This window comes from Hippichthys cyanospilos, chromosome 17, assembly GCF_059441005.1.
Source record: "Hippichthys cyanospilos isolate Australia breed blue-spotted pipefish chromosome 17, RoL_Hcya_1.0, whole genome shotgun sequence".
In the NCBI taxonomy this organism is placed as follows: domain Eukaryota; kingdom Metazoa; phylum Chordata; class Actinopteri; order Syngnathiformes; family Syngnathidae; genus Hippichthys; species Hippichthys cyanospilos.
In genome coordinates this window covers 14,444,411-14,468,610 of record NC_142385.1, presented here as the reverse complement: position 1 = coordinate 14,468,610, position 24,200 = coordinate 14,444,411, and the positions used below count along the sequence as shown (strand labels likewise).

At 40.1% G+C, this 24,200-nt stretch overlaps 3 protein-coding genes across 6 annotated transcripts; all 3 read right to left on the bottom strand.

The window, feature by feature from the left end:
• Positions 1-996: 996 nt before the first annotated feature.
• slc17a7b (solute carrier family 17 member 7b) lies at positions 997-12,760 on the bottom strand. Of its 2 annotated transcripts, none has more exons than XM_088439445.1 (14): positions 12,532-12,760; positions 12,306-12,445; positions 7,855-8,107; positions 6,887-7,005; positions 6,687-6,801; positions 6,509-6,596; positions 5,712-5,798; positions 5,487-5,623; positions 5,270-5,419; positions 3,998-4,130; positions 3,720-3,830; positions 3,331-3,458; positions 3,178-3,247; positions 997-2,251 (listed from the first exon to the last, which is right to left on the bottom strand). In XM_088439445.1, exons 2-14 carry the CDS (start codon positions 12,365-12,367, stop codon positions 1,983-1,985), a joined length of 1,722 nt encoding a protein of 573 aa, XP_088295571.1. In that variant the 5' UTR covers positions 12,368-12,445; positions 12,532-12,760; the 3' UTR covers positions 997-1,982. The 2 variants fall into 2 exon arrangements, with proteins under 2 accessions (XP_088295571.1, XP_088295572.1); XM_088439446.1 differs by having other exon boundaries at positions 12,306-12,430.
• Positions 12,761-13,771: 1,011 nt separating this feature from the next.
• LOC148409871 (uncharacterized) lies at positions 13,772-15,346 on the bottom strand. Its single transcript, XM_088439470.1, has 3 exons — positions 15,001-15,346; positions 14,791-14,940; positions 13,772-14,004 (listed from the first exon to the last, which is right to left on the bottom strand). The coding sequence occupies exons 1-3, from the start codon at positions 15,341-15,343 to the stop codon at positions 13,772-13,774; spliced, it is 726 nt and encodes a 241-aa protein (XP_088295596.1). The 5' UTR covers positions 15,344-15,346.
• A 55-nt stretch (positions 15,347-15,401) lies between these two features.
• Positions 15,402-23,789, bottom strand: LOC148409870 (sodium-dependent neutral amino acid transporter B(0)AT2-like). 3 transcript variants are annotated; one of them, XM_088439468.1, is made up of 12 exons: positions 23,653-23,788; positions 21,335-21,515; positions 20,549-20,706; positions 20,346-20,466; positions 20,101-20,276; positions 19,250-19,360; positions 18,933-19,174; positions 18,033-18,240; positions 17,759-17,960; positions 17,026-17,185; positions 16,664-16,826; positions 15,402-16,450 (listed from the first exon to the last, which is right to left on the bottom strand). In XM_088439468.1, the coding sequence occupies exons 1-12, from the start codon at positions 23,755-23,757 to the stop codon at positions 16,211-16,213; spliced, it is 2,067 nt and encodes a 688-aa protein (XP_088295594.1). In that variant the 5' UTR covers positions 23,758-23,788; the 3' UTR covers positions 15,402-16,210. The 3 variants fall into 3 exon arrangements, with proteins under 3 accessions (XP_088295594.1, XP_088295593.1, XP_088295595.1); XM_088439467.1 differs by having other exon boundaries at positions 20,101-20,466; positions 23,653-23,789; XM_088439469.1 differs by lacking the exon at positions 23,653-23,788 and adding an exon at positions 22,325-22,589 and having other exon boundaries at positions 20,101-20,466.
• Positions 23,790-24,200: the final 411 nt, after the last annotated feature.

Below are 24,200 nucleotides of genomic sequence, written 5' to 3'. Positions count from 1 at the left end.
TCCCTAATTTTACAGGCAACAAACGAGTAAGGGGGTACGGGCATTTCTGTTTTCCCACTTATAGCACTGTCAATTAAATATTTCATGGAGGTACATTATTGGAAATAAAAAGGTTATGAACCAGTTTTAAACAATGCTGAGTGTTATGCGACATTTACACTCTGAAAAAAATAATCACAAATATGAGACAGTGATTTAACTTTAAATTGTTTAAGGGTTCGAGTTAATTTGTTTATTTTAATTGGTGTAGTCATCCTTACGTTTGTTTTGTGGGGGAAATGTTGCAAAGTAGCGGCCTCTGCTGGTCAGGAGGAGGACCTAAAACTGAGCGCAGAACTTTCGCTGACAAAAAGTAAATATTAATTTAGTAAATAATAAAAGATGTAAAGCAAGTGAAGATGATGATGTTGGTTTAATTACTGCTCCGTCTTCGCAGAGGTTCAACTACACTTGACGGGTTAATTGCTATCAGCTTCCTGCTGCCAGGTGGATGTGCAGGATAATCCCATTGATTTCGTGCAGCAGCGTAAGTGCCAACAAAATCTATTTTCCCTCACTCGCATATCTACATCCTTACTCTTTAGTGTGCCGATCAATTTGTGGTCTGAGAAGCAGCACGGCATTATGGGAAAAATGAAATGCACACACCTGAGAAAACGCAAACGAGAGGTCATTTGCAACAGTCCCGTCCTGCGCGAGGCTCACCGTCACACAATGTGCTATTTTAAACTTTCCGAAGTTAAAAAAAATGATTAATATACATTACCTTTGACATAACTGCATATTTTATAATAAAATAAAACTCGCTAAAACGCTGCCTCTCAACGTTTGGCCGACACGCCTATTCGTGACGTCATCAAAGCGCGCCGCTAACTGCTTGGTTAATTTTTTGGGGGAGTGGTCGGCGTACATTTTGCTTGGCTAGTATGAGGGCGCGGTACTAATTGGTTAAAATGTGTAAATTTTAACAGCAAAGAAAAACAGATGAACAGTAAATCGGTAAAAATGACATTTAATAGTTAATTCATCCAGAGGTAAACAGAGCTACAATCCTGGAATGTGTTACTGCTCATATTTGTTTTAAAAGTCTTTTTCTGGGGTACGGATACATTGAACATCGACTAAACATTTGCAAATCCCTGATTTAAGGGTGCATTAGGGAAGTTAAAATTGTCTTACTTTCTTTTTTATTCACCACGTAAATTTCTTCAAGCCTTCCCCATGTTCCAAACTCAACGATTGTCAAATGCTGCATTCAAAGAAAGTGGAAAATCCGAAAGTCTGAACAAAAAAGGACTTCACTAAATAAACTACTCATTACTATCAGTTATCTCGGTCGTTTGCGTTGGGCTTGAACGCTTTTGAAGTCGGAACTTGGCCATTCCAATAGGGATAATTGTGACTTCCTACTTTCCTCGAATGCAGCATTTGAGTCTGCCACTCGCGCTGCGGCTATTCTAAGTCGCTAAATAGGCTTATTGCGTTTGTGGCATGCCGGGGCTCTTTGTACACATTGCTTGAAATATCCGTTGAACATTTCCATTTCCTCAATGCACCTTTAAAACTCGCGGAGATGCGCCGAATACCATCAATCGTAAACTAAAAGCAGCGACCGAACGGTGTCGCTACATTGGCACAAGATGTCTTGAAATTGTGCACATGGGGGGAAAAATGCTCAGCATTTGATTGAAACAACGATTTCTATATTGCTTGAGGTGTACAAATGAGATCCACGATGAGAAATGTCTAGAATAAATGAAGAAACACAGGCAGGCCTTCTAAGGCCCAAGACACGATGCAACCACACACAAATACACGTCGACTACGGTCCACTGTGCAGTCTCCCTCAAGCGGGCGGACTTGTGTAGAAAAGGCTCCACGTGGGATGGAGACCATTTGAAAGTTCCACCTGCCGCCAAGTGAAGCTGCTCTAGTTGCTGTAAACAATCCCAGCGCAGTGTTTTTTTTGTTTTGTTTTGATTTTATGTCAGCTCGTCCTCGCCACCGTGATGGTAATTGTTGCCTCCGGCCGGCTGGACGTACTCCTCCGTTTTGTCCCAGTCCGACACCCAGCCGCCTCCCGCGCCCCCGTTGGGGTCGGCCCCCTGGGCGGTGGCCCCGTAGCCGCCGCTGGTACGGTACAGCTCCTCGGTCTCGTTGGCGAGCTCGTCCTCGTCCAGGATGCCGCATTTTTCGTCGCTCAGCTGCTCCGGCTCGGCCCAGGCTTGCTTCTCTCCGGATGCGAAGATGCCTTTCGCACATCAGATGAGAAATATGACAGAGAAAGCGTCCTTCTCTAACGGGACAACAATCTAACGCATCGGTGAGAGGAAGACCGATATTTCGAAACCGTAGGTAGAACCTGTGGCAACAAATCTAATGTGATGAGCAGGGGCCCCAAAATTGACCCCTGTGGAACTCCACAGGGCAGCAGAGCCAAGCGTCCAGTAAAACAAATAAAGTAATCAATTACTTTATACGTTCAAATCATCTATTACTTTAAGACTGTAATACCTAAAGTACTACTTTAGTACGTTCCGTATCTTAGGTGAGCAACTAAAAACTTCTATTACCTAAATTAATCAACTAATTTAGTACTTTATCAAATAAAAGTAATCGGATACTCTATTAACTTAATAGATTACCATAACTCTTTAGTACCTAAAGAAATGGACTAATTTAGTACTGAAAATGATCAAGTGCTTTAGTACTTTTAGTAACTAAATAGATTATTTTCAGTACTTGAGTACTAAAATAACTTATATTACCTAAAGTAATCAACTAGCGCTTTTATTACGTAAGTTATTGACTATTTTATCACTTTTAGTACCTAAAGTAATTGATGATTTTAGTACTTGAGTACAAAAATAACTTATATTACCTAAATTAATCAACTACTTTAGTACTTTTATTACCTACATTAATCAATTACTTTACATTAGTACTTAGTTCATAGTTAAATATTAGCAGCCATTTTTAGACCCTCCTTTAGCCAAACATTTGAAGGGAAAAAATATATATAAAATATATAGACATAAGTACCTGTGATTGAACGAAATCCTTAAAAAAATATATATGTCTTTAGGATTAAATTAAATAAAATTTCACGTGATTTTTCAACGTGACAACTTTGCCACCTCAGTCTGTTAGAAAGTATGAGGTACCATAGACACATACCGTAAAATATAACACCTCCGTAATGAACCAGCGAGGCGATGAGAAACACACCCTGCCACTCTTCACGCGTCTACAAGAACAAAAAAAAAAGACTTTAAGAAGAGAGTTCTGTTTAAAGTATGTTCAAAAGACGAAGATTCAATTGTGTCTTACCTTGTGTTTTGTCATTGCACCAACTATAAGCGGACAAACCATACCAGACAGCGTACCAACCCCATTGGAAATGCCCATGAGGATACTGGCATAGCGCGGCGCGATGTCCAAGTGGTTCACGTTGAAACCTATTCAAAAAGACGTATATTTGTATACATGTACAGTAACGTGGAGCCTGAAGCAGTTTAACAGCCTGTTAATACTCGGTCTTGTTCAGCCGCAAAATAAGGCACTATATGGCATTAGATAAGGTCGCTCTGGCAACAACTCATGATTCTCCCAAGTGAGGGAGGGGGTGGGGCGTGAGCGGATGCACGAGGACATGAAAATGAAGCGGATACCGTATATTAGACATACGGATTGTTAGCGAGTGAAATAGATGACTTCACCTGAGATCGCAAAGCCGGAAAATCCCACAGCCAGAACCAAGAAGGAGATGGCCACGCCCTTTGTGTGTGAGAAGCCCACCACCAACAGCAGGGTAGCCTCCATGCCAAAACCTGACAGGAAGAAGCCAAAAAAAGCCACCTCTAATGACCTCAGGTTTTCACGTACACTGCCAATGTTCTCCATTACACCACACTATTGATTTTTTTCTCCTTGTTTAAAAATAACACACAGCGAGTCACGCTGGCCTCGACACAGCTGAATAAACATCTGGTCGTACCTCCGCAGTTCATGAGTTTGCGGACATTGGTGGTGGTCATGATGTGGTTGGAGCGCAGGTAGTCGGCAAGCTGGCCTCCGATTGGCACGATAATGGTCATGACCAGGTGGGGAAGCGCTGACACGATTCCCACCTGAAAAAACAAACTCACAGAAATTAGCATGAAGTAAGGAAAGAAACTCCAAATATAATCTAGTAAAAGTTGACGGTTTTCCTATAGCTAGCTGAGTTAGCTAAGACGACTGTAAAAAAGGTTACTTGAGTCATAAACAGCAGAAAAAGGTATTTTCATAGCCAGTAGTCTTTAAGAAAGCGTATTTGTCACAATTGTTTCATATAGCTAAAAACATCGAGCGCTAGCTAGTGTTGATTGAACTTTTATTTCCCCTGAAGGATTTCCTAGAGCTTTGCTAAAATTGTGAACCGTCACAAAAAAATTGCTGAATTAGTTAGTAGAATAGCTGACAAAGTAACTGGATTGAATGAAAAATGATGAAATACTAGTAAACGAGTATTTGTTTGTGTAACTAACCACATCAAGGAGGAGTTAGTGTTGAATCAACTTGAAATCTGCCAGAACGTTTTCTGAAAGCTTTGCTAATATTGTGAACTCATTTAACCCCCCAAAAATGCAAAATTAGCTAGTGGGATAGCTGACAAAGTGACTTAAAAAGACGGAAAATAATTAAATGGAGAAAACAGTCGTTTTTTTGGCTAGTAGGCTACAAGATGTGAATGTTTTGCATCGCTAATGACATCAAAAGCTAGCTAGCATCGACTCAACTTTTATTCCGCTAGAACAATTCCCGAAAGCCTTGCTAATATTGTGAACTGATTCATCCAAGATAAGGCATTCGTCGTGAATCTTTGGTATCGCTAACAACATTGACAGCTAGCTAATATTGTGAACTGATTCGTCCCCCAAAAATACAAAATTAGCTAGTAGGACAGCTGACAAAATAACATGATTGGACGAAAAATGGTTAAATATTAGAAAACGGCGGTTCTTTGGCTAGTAGGCTACAAGATAACGCATTCGCCGTTATTCTTTGGTATCGCTAACAACATTGACAGCTAGCTAGCGTTGACTCGACTGTTATTCCGCTAAAAAAGCAAAAGCAACTTGATTAGAAAAAAAAGATATACTAAAAAAGGTGTTTCTTTGGCTAGTAAGCTAAAACTAGCTTGTGTAACAGTAACAAAGTGCTAAATTAGCTAATTGGAAACGAAGGAGCGGTTAAAGAAGACGTTATTTTTCAAACACGCACGCACCTTGCTGATCTCAAAGCCGAAGACCTCCTCAAAGTAGGCGGGCTGGCTGATGAGAAGCAAGTAGAAGGTCCAGCTCCTGCAGAAGTTTGCCACAATGATGGCGTACACCGGCATGGATGTGAAGAAGGCCCTCCATGGTGTGTTAAATTTCTGCAACACGGCACATGCGGACGTTTGCCGCAACCGAAAAGCACGCGGAGATGAAAAGAACCCTCACCGAGACGGAATGTTGAGCGGACTCGCCGATGCTCTCCTCGATGTATTTCCTCTCCTCCTCCGTGATGGTGGGATGGGCGGCGGGACTTTCGTAAGACACCATGATCCAGAAGCAGTACCACATGATCCCAAAACTTCCTGGCGGGAGGTCGTAAAAATTGCTTTCCTGGATTGGTCAAAGTGTCGTGTGACACGTCAGGGTCCCTCCCGTAGTGGAAAGTCTTACCGTATACATAGAAGACCGAGGACCATCCTGAGTACTGGACCAGGATCCCGGCCAATGGCATGGCAATCACGGCGCCCGCGTAAGAACCTGATTAAAAAAACATGTCACTGTGAATCTGTATTCAAATTCATAATTTTGCAATAGATTGTCTTATGTTCCAGTTAGTTTGCTCTTAATTTGAAAATAATAATGCTGAGTCAAAATACAGTATATAACAAGAAGAAAAAAGCTATTTTGTATTAGAAAAAAAGGACTTAAAACACTCTTGCTGTCAGTTTTTTGTTTTTTTATATAACTAACCCTCTGGCGGTATTTTTATCGGCGTCTCCAGATAGCTGGTGTAACATCATCAGTTATATTTCGGGCTCATCTGCTGAAAAATACGCACCCGTATAAAACGTAACAGTATTCAGCAATAAGTTGCTTTATGTGCCAGTTAATTTGCTCTTAATTTGAAAAGAATAACGCATTTCCAATCATTGAATACATTTACGGAATATATGTAAAAAACGAATTCTCTGTCACAACATTAAAGTCATTCGATTTGCTGATACCTGCAGAAACCTTGTTAAAACCTCAAGTACCCCCTGAAGTGCCTTTACGTACCCCCTTTCAAGCACCACTGTACAAGAGTAAACCCCCGTGAAAAATATGGGTTCGATGCCCCCCTAAAAATGTTGAAAACTGCTAAACTGTGACGTCACTTCCTTTACATCAATTATTACTTTTCCATTGGCGAAGGCTTTGGCGCCACCTTGTGGCATTTTATACAAATAAGGTTCAATAACTGCAAATACCACAAAAGGCGGTCGTAGCCAGGCGACTTCTTTCGAGGGGGGGCGCCCATTTGGCCCAAATGCCATGACAGGCCGGGTATGACACCCCCTGCAGGACCGCAGAGGAAGCGCGGCGTTAGCTGCTTTAATTTGCTATTTCATACGTAAAATAAATAAATAAATAAATAAAAAGCGGCACCTCCACAAGGCCCTGGAAGACCCTGACGATGATGACGCAGCCAAAGTGCATGCGGGCCGCCGACGGGATCAGCATGTTGAGGAAAGAGGTGGCCACGATGGCGAAGCCAAACACCCTGGAAAAAAAATGAAGAAAGAAGAAGAAAGACTAGCGATAGCAAATCATTAAAAAAAAACAAAAAAACGGCGAGAAGGGACAACCTGTTGGCAGCAAACTTCTGACAGATGAAACCCCCGGGAATTTGCGTGACGATGTAACCCCAGAAGAAGGAGCCGTGGATCATTCCCACTGTCTCGGGATCCCAGTCGAATTGCGCTTTCTGTCAGTTTGAAATTGTAAGAAAAAAAAAAAAAGTAAGCGGTAAATGGTTTACAAGCAAAATATTTCAGGTTGATGTTTTCTGTTACATTTAATTTTTAATTCATCTCCAGTATTGTAAAACTAAAAAAAAGAGCTAAAATACGTAGATATGTAAATTATCTTTACATTTTTTTGCTGCATTTGTTTGCATTTTATATTAAATAATTACAATAAACTAACCAATTTAAATAAAAAAAAATCAAACTAAAAACACAAAATACTTTACAGCAAAATATTTCATGTTTTCCATTATACAGGTATTTAATTTTTAATAAAATATGTATAAAAAGGCTCAAATATGTAATATCTGTAAAAAAAGTTTTACAAAAACTGCATCTTCATTTTTATATGCATTTATATTTGCATTTTTACATGTAATAATTACAATAAATAAATTTAAAAATTAAAATAAATTCAAATAAATTACAAAAGATGTATTTTTTATTTTTCCTCACATTTATTCACAATAAACTAATCGAAATAAAGTACTTAAAAGTGAAAATATTACTTTATTTTTCAAACGCATTTGTAAAATATGAGATTTAACAATAAAACAATTATTTCTCTGTTAAATTGTAGTACTTTTAATTCACATGTATGCAATTTGTCGTGTTGTACTATTTCATTGGTAATACGCCATATGAGTCATTCTTCACAGAGGATAAAGAATACATGAATCCGAGTATCCGGTTATTTTTCGGGCCACGCGCGTCGCAGCACCATTGGTGTTCGGACATCCGCTGCCTGACGGGTTCCAAAACGGCCACACGCGATCTTAGCCCGTCTACGGCCATTTTCCGCCGCTCACCACGATGACCTCCTTGTCGTCCCTGTAGACGGTGTGGCTGTTGACCATGCTGACGATGGCCACGCCCAGGTTGCAGCGGATGCCGAAGGAGATGCAGAAGCCGATGCCGGAGAGGATGGCGATGATGTAGCGGCGCGGCAGGCCGAAGCAGGTGCAGTCCACCACCGGCATCTCCTTCTCCTCCAGCAGCTCCGGTCGACCCTCCGCCGACAGCTCGATGGTCTCGCCGTTCTCCTGCTTCTTCTCCAGGGCCCTGGAAGTTCGCCGGCGTTTCCGCGTGCGCCGTTAGCATTAAGCTAGCAGGCTTTCGCCGGGTCAAATGGCATACTTGCGTATTTTATATCCCTACAGAGGATATAAAAAGTCTACACACCCCCTTTTAAGTGCGTTGAGATGCAAAAGATGAGACCGAGATAAATGAGCAGAAGTTTTTCCCACGTTATTGTGAGACGGCAAAAGAAATGTCAGCAAAAGCCTGCTAGAACTGTGGCCGGTGTGCGCCGATTTCGCATTCGCAAATGTGAACGTGACGTTTTAAACAGACGCATCTCGACAGGGAGTGCGCACGTGTGCAACCGCAGGATTTCAGATGCCCTTTTAAATTTGAACTCATTCAATACCAAAGACGCATTTTTACGTTTTTTTTTTCCTTTCATTAGAATCTAAAATTCAATCATTTTATGTGGTAACGTACTAATTCAAAGTTTCTGACTAAAATGCCAAATTTGCCCAAATTAAAAAAAAATAAATAAGAAAAAAAAACTGGTAAAATTAAAATAATTAAAAGTAGATAATAAATAGAAAAAAAAGACCCCCCCCAAAAAAAAGCATTTTTTGCAACCAATTCCCCTTTGAATGTTTTTTTTTTTTGTCCTCTGATTTCAAGTCTAGGTAAATGTGCAAAAGTCATATTTTACTTAAAATTTCTTGAATATCCGTCATAATTGCCCTGTGATAGAAACTAAAATGGCCGACAATCCAAATGAATTTGACACCTCTGATCTCATCTTTCAATCTCAGCTATTTTTATATCATTCGACAAGTGTTTGAAGGGTTCTAAAATGGCTGCCACTAAATAAATGTAGCAATTCATTACTTTGATTTCTTTAGTACACAATATTTCTACCTAAAGTAATTGATTATTTTAGTACTCATTTACCTAAAGAAATCCATTTAGTATTGAATTCATTTAGTATGTGACATTTTTAGAGCCTTGTTTTGAGCAAATTACTTGAAAAAATTGCAAAGAAATATAAATGTCTGGACCCTTGAAAAACGTCAAAATACGTCTTTGGGATTGAATGAGTTAATATCCAATGTGACGAATCGTACGTGTCCTATTGAAAGCGAATCCAAACGGGTGCTTTTTGAGTGGGTCGCTGATACTTATCAAGTATTAATAGATTCTCAAATGTGAATTATTAATATCTCTGGATGCCTTGAACTATTTTTGTCTTTCTCGCCACAGTTGCTTTTTTTTTTTTTCCATCTTGAAAGCATTTTTTTTCCCCTGTATTGATTTGACTCGTGATGGTTTGAGCACGAATTGAAGGCAATCCGTCGTAATCCTTCCGGGTTACCTCAGCTCGCCTTTCGTTGCGCTCTACGAGGACGCTTTTTAGGGGCTCGTCTCACGCGCGGAAAATTGGATGAAAATTGTGAACTTAAATTTGCTGTGATCTATTTTGTTGACTGGAAAAAACAAAGGTTGACAAGATATTTATTCATAGTTATTTATAGATAGTTATTTTTAGCTCAGGATTTTTTTGATTCGCTCTCAGAATTCTGGCTTAATTCTTCTCAACCTCTGTGTCAATTCCGACCGATTTGGGCTATTGATCGAGAAACACCTAACAAAAATATTAAATAAAAAACAATAGGCTAAAAATGACTATAGATTGTCAAAACAGGTAGAGGCCTTTTAGGGGCTCATCTCACACACGTTTTTCCTGTGGATAGCAAAAAAAAACAAACAAACAAAACAACAACAACAAAAAACATCTTTTTTTCCAATTGCACTGTCATTTCAATATCAGTGCATGGAACTGAATCAAAACTTCAAAAAAATATTTTATTTTAAACATTAAAATCTGCATGTTTACTCCTTTGGGCGGTACCGTGTCCATTACTGTGTCCATTTTTTGGACACATTCTTCCATATTCTACTCGCAGTATTTTAGCCAAGGGATGTCACTTTCTAGGAAGCGCGACAACTACGTTGGTCGTGCCATATTGAAATTTGACTGGGTGAAATTTCAGCTCCCTATTGTCTTCGATGTCAAATGCCTTTAAGGACTGGACAAAATACGGCACGGGGGTTAAGTGTGAGTACTTGAGTAGTGACTTAAGGCCTGTAGGCTTGATCCGGGCGTGGCGTGCGGCTGCTAGCGTGTTACGCACGAAAGCGAGAGCGAGCCGGAGGAAGTGTCCACAGGACTAATCCCGGGACGGGCCCGCTAGGGGGAGGGGCTGGGCACACCGTGACGAGTTTAAGGTGCGCGGGGGATTTACGTGGCTCGACAGCTTGGAGGAGAGGGAGGCTATTTCTGGATAGGATTTAAGTGTTTAGACACTAGATCAAATCCCGCGCAAAGATAGGAAGAAAAGGAAGTCCGTCATCCGTTCCCGCCCCGAGATCAGTTCCTACACAGACGGACAGGGGTTAAAAAAAAAAAAAAAAAAAAGTACTCACACTCATGTATTATTGCTACTAGCAAAATCGGAGGTTGCAATCTTTTTTTTAACTCATTCAATGCCAAAGACGTATTTTTACGTTTTTCAAGAATCTAGCCATTCAATCCCAAGTACTTGATATTTTTAAGTGTTTGGTTAGACGGCCTAAAATTGGCTGGTGCTAAATGAATTAAGAACTAAAGTAATGCATTACTTTACCTAAAGTAATTGATTACTATTTATATTTCTTTAGAACTAAAAGTAATTGATTCCTTTAGTACTTTAGTAGTAAGGTACTTAAACACTGAAGTAATTTATTACCAAAACAAGTCATTAGTAGTATAAAAAGTCATATTGATTCACATACTTAATTATGGAATTGATGACTTTAGATTACCTAAAGTAATCTAGTACTTAGTTCATTAAGTACCAGCAATTTTTTAGAACCTCGTTTCGCCAAACATGACATTTTAAAAAAAAAAAAATATATATAAATTAGTACATGGGTTCGGAATGTCGACTCAATCGTAAAAATACGTCTTTGGGGTTGAATGAGTTAATTTATTCCTTACGCTGTATGTTTTTAAGGAGCTGTTTTTTTAATATTTATTTTTAGCTCCTTTTAAATGTACTTTTGATCATGTAAAGCTGCTCTCATTTCTCAGTTCGTTTTGCCACTGAAAAATTGGAATAGTCCATTCCATGAGAAAGGGGGCGCTGTCCAAACGATCGTGCTAAATTTGAGAATCTACATTAAAATACTCAACGTGGTCGAATAGGTAGTAAAATAGAACTGGAAGTAAAACCAAAATATTCCATTTAATTGAGTGAGCTACGAGGTAAATAGAATTGCTTTACACAGAGTTGTATTCGGACAACAAATATGCAAAATATTAGGGACAGCAGCAAGTATTTTGGTCTTACTAAACCTGTTGTTGTATTATGACAGTACCTACCAAATATAATAAATGAGTAAATAAATAATATAAACATACATAGATAAAAAAAAGTATCTTATCTTTTATTATTATGACAATGTTTCTAAACATGGTCACTAATATACACTCGTTATACACGCTTATGTATACTTAATATATATATACAGCATTTATGTATATTTATTATGTATAATATGTAAATTTATATATGTATCTAAAAATATATATACATAAATGTTTGCCCTTCATTTTGACTTTGCTGATTTCCCCCGCCGCTTTTATTTTTTCACTTCTTTTTTAAGCTATTGCATGACATGCAAAGTAATCAATTATTCATGGCGGTTTCCTGTGCGTGATACTTTACATTGAGCGGCCGTGCACGAGGGAAAAAAAAAAAAAAAAAAATCTCACTTTTCCTGTGGGTATTCAAATCAATGTTGTCGATGGTGAGATTTTCTCATTGCGCATTTTTGAACATAATCTTTTTGTTTTAATATTTTACACATTCAAACACTTGTGGAACTTACTTCCTCCCATACATATATATATATATATATATATACATATATATATATATATACATATATATATATATATACATATATATATATATATATACATATATATATATATATACATATATATATATATATATACATATATATATATATATAAAATTACATACAGTATACTATGTATAGTTTAATTACACACATATATGTATGTGATTTATTCTGCATGTACTGTATATCAATGCATATGTATATTTATGAATGTATATATATGAATAAAAGCATACATATTATTTAAGTATGTAAACTTGCCATTGTACGTACATACCCATATATTTTGCCCAGAGTTTTGGCAGCCACGGCCTTAAACCTGTCCGGCCGGATCTCCATCCTGACTGGTCCAGATTGTGCGCGCTCCCTCCCAACAGTTGAAGTCCTGTGCCGGTGCGCGCGCTAACACATCCAAACCTCAAATTCAAGAAAAAAAGACAAAAAAAAAAAAATAGAATCAAATATTGAGGGGAAAAAAAATGGGATCTAGGCGAAGCACCCACCTCTAGCTGCCTTGGAGTAAAAGTGATTTCCAAAACATTGTCCAATTGTGGTCGTCCTCAAGGTTGTAAAGATATCAATAAGATGCAAAGAAAGGATTTTGCGTCCCCGGGAGGCGGGATGGCCGCGGGAGGCAACTTTGGACGGGAGTCATGGCTGACGGCCGTCTCTCGTTGCTCCTCCTGAGTCCAGATTACCGCAGCCTAATCTCCCCGAGCGAGTGGGACCCATCCAGTGAGTCTCAGGTATAGCATGTCACCCCCCACCCCCCCCCACGCTATTCTTGGAGTGCACGCGCCATGAATGGACGGAGACGAAAACAAAAGGGAGGATGCACCAGGGTGGGGCTGGGAAGATGAGTAGTAGGATGATACATGGAAAGAGTTCAAAATTCTCTCCGGATTAATAATAATCAAGCAAAAAAAAAAATGTTAAAAAGATCTCACTGTGTGTACAAATTGACACATTCAAAAAAAAAACTATCCTCTAAATGTTTGGAGTACAAGTTTTGTGAAATCAGTTCAGATGGATCATTGACGTCTATTTCCGTCTATGGGAGTGAATGAGTTAAAATAAATAAAAAAACAACTTAAACGTACAATTTAGATTTGTATATTAAAAAAAACTCATTGTTTGGAGCACAAGTGCAATTCAGTTAAATTGGATGTTTGACGTCTATTTCTGTCTTTGGTAGTGAATGGGTCGATTTGAAAAAAATATGAAAAGATCTCGCTGTATGCACGATTTTAAGTGTTATGTTAAAAAAAAAAACAATGTTTTAAATGCTTGGAGCACAAGTTGCAATGAACTTTAAAACGGATCTTTGACGTCTATTTCCGTCTACGGCAGTGAATGAGTCGTTTGTAAATGTTGTAAATCAAATTGAAGCAAATCTTATGTAATGCCGTGACAGGAACATACGTTTTATTTTCAAATCAAGAGCAAACTAATTGTAGCAACTTATTGCTAACTTTTATTATAGTGACTGGGGCCTACTTGATATGGCCTTTTTTTTAGGAGTGGGGGGCAGAAAAAAAAAGGCAAAAAAATTCATGGTGAATAAATTATACGTAGACTTTCCCAGTTTAAATGGACCTTTGACGTGTATTTCCGTCTACGGCAGTCAATGAGTTCATGCCTTTGGGAATGAGCATGTAAGTGCAGGCCTGCTGTTTTTGGAATCTGGTTTATTTGGACTACAAAAGCGTTCACACAAGGACTACAAAGTGGTTGCGGTTTTGATCAGATACAACTCCGCTGCAGGTCTTTGGCCGAGATGGTTCTGAGGGAGCGCGAGGAGGAACCGGGGGAGGAGGGGGGCGGGGAGGCGAAGAGGGGAGGAAAAGGCATGGCGGAAGGAGGGGGGGACAGATAAGGGGGGACAGAGATGACGGAGGGCGTGTCCGAAAGGGAACCGTAGCCGGCGCGCCGCACGCCCGCCTCGCCCGAGGCTTGGAAATACGCAGAGGAAGGATCTAGACAAAATCAAAACATTTTGCATTCCATTTGAGAACAAATTTGAAGCGTTTACAGAGGACGTGAACGCTTGACACATGCCGGGTTTTTACAATGCTGACAGCTCCATCAATTTCTAAACATGTTCCATTATTACTACTTTGAGTGCCAATGACGTGAAAAGACGTCACGGAAATTTCTAGCAGGAACTGCCATTGACGTTTTTTTACGTTTTTTTTTTCATGAAAATGAGTTAAAGACTGGGGGAGAAAAAACACATATGAAAATTTTTGAGTGCCCTTGTTTTTTTTAAGCAATGGGTGAAGGCTCAGAAAAAAAACAAAAATTAAATCATTTTGAGTGCCGCTGATGTAAAAAGACGTCTCTAAAGGAGCGCCGTCGATGTCAAATGACGCTGTTATTTAAAAAAAAAAAAAAATGGAATGGGCCAAAATTTAGAAAGAAAAAAACTCATATTAAATCTTTTGAGTGCCGCTGACATAAAAAGGCATCACTAATACACTACCAAGGAGTGCCATCGACGTCAAATGACGCAATTTTTTTTTTTTTTTTTTTAAATGAAGAGAAAATGTTTGGGGGGGAAAAAAACCACAAATATGACCACTTTTGAGTGCCGTTGTCATTGAAGGAAGTCACTGAAAACGCTACCAAGGAGTGCCATTGACGTCAAATGACGTCAACTCCATTTTTTTTTTTTAATGGAATGAGCAAAGGCTTCGAAATTAAAATAATAACCAAATGCATGTCCCTAGCAGAAATTACGATTAAAAATGTATTTCTTTTACCTGGATCTTCTTGGAGCTGTGTGTGCAGGTACGGTTGCTTGTTGTAGAACCTGTTGTAGATGCAGTAGACAACAGCCATGAGGGCGCAGGTTCCGGCCGCCGCCGCTATAAAAATCCCGATCTTGGCATTGTCTTGGTCTACATGGACATCTGCGGGGGTCACAAAATATTAGGAAATTATTGGCGTCATTTCAAAACTAAAAGACTCACCGATTAGTTTATTTGAATGGCTCGTTTCTCGATCCTGGTGGGTTGAGGAGCTCTGGCTGGAGCTTGCGGGAAGCAGCAGCAGCACCGAGAGCAAAAAAACGTCTTCCATCAAGTTGGACGAGAAGGACGGAAAAGCAGAGGTTAGATGCACTTTTGCTGGTTTGAAAGCAATGGTGGAAATGGTCCCTACCTGGTGTCGGGTGTTGTCCTCACAAGCGCATCCAAGACAACCGAGCTCCCGGGACACCTCGCGGTCCCGCAAGGGACACGTTGTCTTCCACACAACAAGCAGGCAAAAAAAGACAATGGGAGGACATCCAAGCGGGTTGAAAGCAAAATTCATATTCGATGACTGAGGGACAGAATGGGGGATAATCAAATACTTCAATACATAAACATGAAAGTGTTCAAAGAATTTTAATGAAAAGTGTTGACATAATATATTACACAAAACACTTCACTTTGAAAACGATTCACAGTGAGAAATATCCAAAAAATAGACATGCCACAATATTGTTTTTTTCTTGCATGAAAAATAAAGGCACTGGGTGTTTTCACAACGGCAATATAAATCCCATTTTCACATTTTGCAGTAAACAACTGTACATGAACACTTTATAAACCATGCCATTGAAAAACGACAAATGTCAAATCACTTTGTTTTGACAAGACACTATTGAAAAATAAATATGCTTGTTCCTTGGAAACATAAACAATAATCCCTGAACGCTAGGACGGGTTGATCAAAAAACTTGAAAGGCCAAGGCCCATAGGTTATGTTTCCCTTCTTATCTAAAAGGCTCATGTTTATGCTGACTATTAACATATTTACATTAACCCGTGTGCACTTTGCAAACTATACACATTACGTTTTTTCCCTTATTTTGTAAATGCTTTTAAATGCGTAATATTTTTTTTCTTCAACCACTCAAATTGTTCAGTGGCATCCCAAAACTTGAAAAACGGTACGGTCTTTTTATCCTGTGACGTGATGATGACGCGAAGACAAAAGCCATTAACTGGTCTCTATCGCCACCTACTGTCTTGAGGTGAAACAAGTCTTCTTTACTGCTCTAGTTTGATTGCCGCTCAACGGAATGTTGCAAAAACTGCAGGAAAATCTGACGTTGCGTGCGAATAAATACTGCAGACGCAAATTACCGACATTAGGTCCCGTTGTACCGATAAAAGGAGATCCGAAAAACCGAGTTTAGGGTGAAGCGGCGGCGCCGTTCAACAGGCTAACATCTGACATGTTGCTCATGGGGGTTTCACTTTTAGTGCTAACGATTGCGTACTCATTCGCCGCCGCGACGCCGGAGCCCGCCCGCTTCCTGTCCTGGAGAAGCGTGTAGAAGAAGCCCAGCGGCACGGGCAGCATGGCGAAGATGATGAGCAAGGCTAAGACGGCCAAAGCCCAGCCGGGGTATGGCTCGTCCCTCTCAGAAGACTGAAAAAAATTAAATAAACGGCAGGTTTAGCAAATCGAATTGCTTTATAATGACAGTGCATTTCCTTTTCAACTTGAGAGCAAATCAATTGGAACAAAAGACTACTTGTTGCCAAATCGTGTTATAGTGGCAATGGCCTGCCATGTATGTGTTTTTTTTTTTTTTTTTGAGGACGTTGCCGTGAAAGCAGAACTGTAATCCTTCATACGTACCGTGTCTTGATCCCACACCATGTAAGTCGGCGCTTTGATGAACATGCGAATGCTTGTGGCCGCCAGCAGTGCCAACATGGCCAGCTGACAAATGTACTTCCACAAATACTTGTAGACCACGGAGGGACGCCAGCCCAGCATGGCCTCGATGTCGTCCAGAAACCTTTTACAAAGACCGTGGGAAAATTGCGTGAGACGCCACAAGATGGCGGCAAAAATCATTTGAAATGGATCACAAAACACCCACACCGTGCATGTAACATGCAATCACAAACCCATGCTACATAAACAACGTTAGTTAGCATGCTAGGCTATATAGGATACTAATGTTAAATTAGGGGATTTTACGGCACTTTCCTCACCTGTCCGCGCCGTATAGCCAAGACACGCTGAAGTTCTCGAACACTACCACGATGATGAGCGGCAAGGTGGCTGAGTAATCGTCAAACATCATGACAAAGTAGTTCCCGCAGCGTTGGGTGAAGAGCAGGCCAATCAGGAAGCCCATGAGGCAGCCCAAAACTGTTTTGATACAAACAGGACAGATGAGGAAGCAAGCAAATAATTTCCCTTGCCAATTCCTGCAGCTTAATTTGCTTAGCTTAAAGCGCTCTAACAGCCTGTTAATACTCGGTCTTGCAAAACAACAAAGCACTTTGGCTTAAAACAAAACCACTGCTCGTCTTTCTAGGCATTATATAATGCGCTTTGGCAACAAACTACACGACTCTTCCAGGCAGTGCGCTTGTGACTGTGAGTGAGAGAGCTGTGCAGAGGCGTACATGCAGGGGAGGGGGTGGGGCATAAGCGGACGCATGTAGAAATGACAACACAGGCTGGCCCTTTAAGAAAACTTGCATTGTGGGGAATGAACAGGAAGAAGGGAGCGGGCAGCGCTACGGGGAGAGTTAGCGGCCGCTCACCACGCTCTGACGCACTGTGTGTTGAGTGTTGCAAAAAGAAAATAAAGTTTGTAACCCAAGATAAATATTTAGGTACTAAAGTAGGAGATTAGGCGAAAAACTAATCAATTACAAGGGAATTAGCTGATTGATTAGTACCAGACATTTTTGCACACTATTTCAGGGGGTTAACCTGTGAGTTTGATCTTGTTGTTGGCCAGAGTCCTGAAGCGGTCTGTGAGCGGGGCCAGGATGCCCTCCATGGTGCCGAACATGGTGCTGAGGCCCAAGTTGAGCAGCATGAGGAAGAAGAGCGCCGACCAGAAGGGACTCCCGGGCAACAGCGACATGGCCTCCGTGAAGACGATGAAAACCAGGCCGGTCCCCTGGACGCCCTGAAAGCAAACACGCTTGAAATTGTGCGCGCGGGTGAAACAAAACTCAACCACGAAGTTGAAAAACGCAACTTTTTTCATCTCCTCTTCCAGGTCACACTTGGTTATGTTCCCGGAAATGGAGCCGTGTAAGTTGACGTTGACGGCGCTTCCGTGTTGCTCAAACCAGTTTGCGTACGCCTCCAAGCCGAAAGAACCCGGGTCCGAGTGGTTAAAACTTGGCAACACGCTTTGGTCCAAATAACCGTTTTGGGCATTCTCCAACAGCCGATTCAGATTACTGAGGAAAAACCAGAACAAAATTACACGATATATATTGCATAATAATTATGATGGATGTCGGCATCTGCCTTTTTTCCAAAGTGTACTTTATGTACAAAAATTGTAAAAATGTGACAAATGTATAAAACAAAACAAAACAAACAAACAAACAAACAAACATATATATATATATATATATATATATATATATATATATATATATATATATATATATATATATATATATATATATATATATATATATATATAGTATTTATGAAATTGAAATAGGAATATTTATATCAGAGTATTACGGCTTTTGAAGACTTTTGGATTAAGGGAGTCCAGACTAAGCCAATCATCGAAGTCATTGAAACGCTTGCAAATGTCATAAGTCGGCCGCTAGCGCCACCCAGTGGTTTTGGGTGTCAACACGAAGATTTCTATTGTGCCCTGCTCGCGAGTTGCCATTGAAAGGATTAATGCAAAAATCCAAACGTCCAAAATTGAAAATATTTCCAATTTTGAATGGCAGTAAATGAGCCTGACATGGGCTAATTTGATTTAGCCTCCTAATGTTTGTTTGTATGCTTTTCCTTTGATGTCACACATCAAAAATATCAAAAATCAAGATGGGTTTAAAATTTCCCCCAAGACACCCACGGGGTAATATCGTTTTGAGGTGGATTTTCCAACTTTCATCAAGCATACCTGACGACACACTCCAAGACGATCTTATTGGCGCGGAAGCCCAGCACGGCGAACACCACCAAGGTGGCCAGCACCGACGTGAAAAAGTTGATAAATGACACGGTGTAGGCGTCACGGTGGCAGTTGTTGCTTTTGGGATTGTAGGAGGAATACGCGATAATGGAACCGAAGCCCAGGCCCAGCGCGAAGAAGACCTGCGTGGCCGCCTGCCGCCACACCTGGATGTTTCCCCAGATCTCCAGCTGTGCGCACGGAGGGAAAGTCATCAGCGAATCAAGGGCCACAACGAGGAGAAAATCGGTCATCTGCGGCGTTACCTTGGGGTAGAACATGTAGCTGATTCCTTCCAAGGCTCCTTCCAGGAGAAGACCTCGCACGAGGAAGCAGAACAGAACCACGTAGGGGAAGATGGAGGAGAAGTACATCACCTAACAAGTTTCAAGATATTAGGACAAAATGTCAACTCTTTATGTGCCAAGAACGAGAATTCTCGTCTTTTAAAATAGTAACAAAATAATGACAAAATTCTCATCAAATACGTTTTTTATGGAGGGTAGCTGACACCCTTGACTAGTGCTTATCTAATATTAAGCAAATACATCTTCTTAATATCGCAAACACTGATCTAGGTTAGTCTATTTTGGTTGAAAAATCTGCTTTTTATTGAAGTGTTCGATTATTTAACTTCAACGTCTCTGTTTTGTTCCTCTTCTCGATCTTCCCAAGCGTTTCGCTTTCCGGTTTCTGGCTCATTATTATCTGATTATGTATTATTTGACTCGTCATTGATGCTAAAAAAGTTGCAGATTTGATATTATTTCAGGCCTGAAGATAGCATTTTAAATGAGGCGTTTTTTGTTTTTTTTTGTCGAGCGAAATCTTGCGGATGAAATCTCACGTCAGGGAGATCTAAAAACGAGACAAAGTAAAAACAAACATGGCGGATAAAGTTGTTTGTACATGGTCCGGTTTAGCTAAATAAAAGAGTAAATGGATGATTATGAAGTCATTCGTGGATTTGAAATCGTGCATCTAGGACAAAATTAGCGCTATAATTGGGTAGCTTTAAGTGCAGAAGGAAGCATAATTCATGAAGGTAAATATCGATTGGAGTTTTCGGACGATGATGTCATCCCAGCCGTTTGCTTTTGTGAAGTAACAAAGTCACCTTGACTGAGCTCTTGATCCCCTTGAACATTCCCAGGCACACGATGGCCCACGCCGCCAGAAGACAGCCGACGATGTACGGGTTGAAGGAGCCCGTATCGTTGATGGAGTCCGTGACGTCCAGCGCTTTGCGGTACCAAAAGTAGGACGTGGTGGAATTGGCCTTACATTCGGGAACTAGAAGAAAAAAAATCGTGATTTCCTCCTTCGACGGCTGCCGAGATCGGACACGAAAGGTTCCCGCACCTGTCGCGTTGGCATCTTCTGGACACGAGGTCCAAGGTAAAGGGGACTGAAAGGAGTTGCCGAGGTAGAAAAGGCTCCACGCCAGGATTACGTTGTAGTAGAGCGCCACAAAGAAACACACCTGACAAGACACGGGTTCAAACGGAAAAAGTGACGGCCTCGTCCCGACTCCATCGGACGAGAACATTTTGGACCTAACTCACCACGCAACTGGAGTAGCCGATCCCTACAAGACGGGGCGAGATGAACTTCCACACTCCGATGCTTCCCTGCCTGATGGCCTGACCGGCGGCCAGCTCCAGGAAGAACAAGGGAATCCCCACAACCAGCATCATCACCACGTAGAGCAGCAAAAAAGCTCCTGTGCACGTACGATTCGAAGACGAGAAAGAGTGAGTCGTTTTTTTCTTGTCATTCACTGCCAAAAACGTTTTTATACGTCTTTCCTAGGAGTCCAGAAATTCAATCAATGGCATCAGGTTTATCCATAGGTTAAATTTAATAACAAAAAAACGGCATGGTCTGTTTTTGTAGCGTGTTAAATAGACGTTAATTGGTCTCTACTGCCACCTACTGTCTTGAGGTAAAACGCAAGTCAACAAAGAATTTTCTGTTTGCAGACATAGTTTGACCGTCGCTCAAAAGAATGTTACAAAAATCGCAGGAAAATCAATGTAATAAATCCAAATAAAATGCATCTCAAAAATCATAATTATAATGGTTTTATATGGTCCAGAATTTGGACCGTGAATATTTTTGTACGTCCAGCTGCAATCACAAAGAAATGTCAGTATCATTGCATTTTGAAATTTTACATATTTTAATCATGTGCTGAAAATTGCATCGCCCTTCCCATGGATTCCTTTATGATAGCACATAAAAAATACGTACATAAATCAAAGGAATTTCCAAAATTTGTAACACAGGGGTTAAAGATACTAAGGTACTCAATGGGTGACATTTAAAAAAAAAAAAAAAGTCATTCTCACCTCCTCCATTTTGATGGCACAAATACGGGAACCTCCAGACATTGCCGAGACCAACGCTGAATCCCACTTGAGCCAAAAAGTACTCGATTTTACTGTTCCAGCCCGCTCGGGCTTCGGGCTCGGAAGAATCTTGGTTCTCTGCTTGATAGTCGCTCTCCGCTTCCTGGAGCTGCTTCTCCATCTGTGACGACAAAATGGACGCTGAGTAAAAGCAAAATCCAGACTGAAGAAGTGATGGAACAAAATTAAATGGGCGTGTCCAGGAAGCGCGTATCAAGGCGCGCTTCCTATGGGCAAGACCCGAAAAAGGATTGCGTGCAATTTGATTGGTTCTAGGGTTTAAAAAAAAATAGTCAAAAAGCTATTGTTTCTGAATTAAAACGGGTAACGCTTGTTGTTTTGTTTACATAGCAACACAAGCTCACTCATGTCAATTTCTTAAAGAATAGCCATAGAATTTTCAACAGTTAACTTCTTGAGCTTTTGGACCACTTGGTGGCGCTATAGAGCATATAAAGCACCGTGAATCTTTGAAACATGTGTAAACCAATTGACCGTAATAAAGCTTCATGTAAGTTTCATTGCTTCAATCACTATTGACTTTCAAGTATGTTCCATGATCTATACCAATCCTAAATTGGTATAAAGATAAAATGTGGGAATTCAAATATTATCCTTGTTTTTAATGAACACTTACTATGCTAATTTAGATGTTGCTCAAGAGGGTGCGACCCGTAGCATGTTAGATAACACAAAAGGTTTGACAGCGCTTATAACTTATTTAAAACAAAAAACATTGAAACAAAAAGTACGTAATGAGCAACTATGATTGAAAATTGTGGCGAAATTAAAAATGAGTCGTGACGTCACTAAGCAGGATACTTCCCCCATATCTCAAACACGTCCTTTTGCGTTGTTTTTTTTTTTGTTTTTTTTTTTTAATTAAAACACCGACCAGGGTACAGTCGTGATCAAATAAGTCAAACTAACCTGAGCAGCCGGTAATGTAGCTCCCGTTTGAGTTAGAAACAGTAAAAAAAAAGGAAACTACTGACGATAAAATCTTGAAGAGGACGCACGTGCGGCTACGGATTCAACCGCGATAAAACAAGACGCAGTCGTGAATTACTAGTAAAACATACTAACATATTCTATCGACATCGCAATTTAGGATTACAGTGGCAGATGAACACTATAATAATCAAAACACAACAGCGTAGAATTACTACCGCATTTCTTTCAACCGCGTGTAGACCTCGCCTACATGCTACGTTTACTGACTGTCAGAGCTTCCGCCAGAAATGAGTTTTAGAGGAAAGCAATCGGTTTAGCGCCAAACCTTCACCTGAAAATCTTATTACGTCGTATTTAGTTGTTTTAAATACATATAATTTTCATAGTGAAACTTAAAGTGATGTGCAGGGATTATGTTCACTGTACGCAGTTGAAAGCTCATATAAATAATTTGATACTCGTTACTACACTGGGACAGTGAAAGCACCACAAGTACACTTCGCCCACTTGCTGCGTTCACAGACATGTGTTTAACTTTCAGTACTCGTCATGAGGAAAAATTCAAAGAGGAAATTTACTCAAGAAAAAGTGATGAAAGAAATAGATTTCACCTTTCTTTTGCGAATTTCTACTTGCTGCAAGTATTTTGTGATATAATTGAAACTTCAACCTGAAAAATATCACGTCTCCGACGATCACTTGCTTTTTGAAGGCAGCACAAAATACAACATCCGAATACGTTTTTTATCGCGTTAAAGTGTAAACAAAAACGTTAAAGCGTGTATCATTATTGAAACATTGAACTCGTCCTATTTTATTTTGACCACGTGGTGTTGTATTTCTACTATTATAAAATATTTTCACTTTCAAATGTGCGCGTTTTAAGCAACGTAAAAGGGGGGGGGGGGGGTTCTTTAATAATTAGCAAATCGAGTTTTTCTTTTGAAATATTATTCCAATCGTTTTAGAGTAGTTTCTTAGTGGTTTTCTTGAGAAAAATACTGATGCAATTAAACTGACGCAATTCGCATGCAATTACCACGTTCGATCATAAGAACTCAGAAAAGCTGACGAAATTCTCCTGCCATCCCCACAAAAAAAAGTTAGAAGTCGTTATTTTTTCAGAGTTAAACAAATTAATTCTACGGAGCGCACTGTGTACATCGTCACACACGCTTGCCACGTATGCGGCTTTTAAAAGTCTAAATTCGCGCATAAATTCATTGATGGTAGGAGCGAGAACTCCCTGGATCACATGCCCGACCCATCGGGGATATTTGCTCGTGTTAAAGTGTCGTAAATACCTTATCCGCAGAAAGAAGTGTGGGGGAAATGTCCTTAAAACAAAAGTCAAGTATGTTGACGTTTTCCTTGCTGCCAATTCCGCCAACTCCGCCTATCGCCTTCATTGGTGCATCATGGAGGCTCGTTGTGAAAAACGACACCCTTACTCAACTATTTTTCTCAATAAAACCACTAGAACATTGACATACATCTTTATTATTATTTTATTATTATTGCAGAGCCTGAAATGTTGAATGAATCACGGCATAAAAAGTAACAGGCAAACAAACATGCCCCCTTGGGGTTTAAAAGCTAAATTCCCCGCTGTGCGATGACGTCACGACCAATTATTACGTAACTCTATCGGGCTGCAAGGTGATGATGGAATGTAAATTTGTACAAGTTTGCTCGTCGGAGCTAGAGCTTGTTTTACTCAAGGCAGTCAATCAGAGGATTGTCCATTTTCTCATGTGATCATTTTTGTTTATTTACTAAAATTAATGTACATCTATGTGATTAAAATATCGTGGCATGTTGCAATTAAATGCTATTCCGCTAGAGGGCAAAC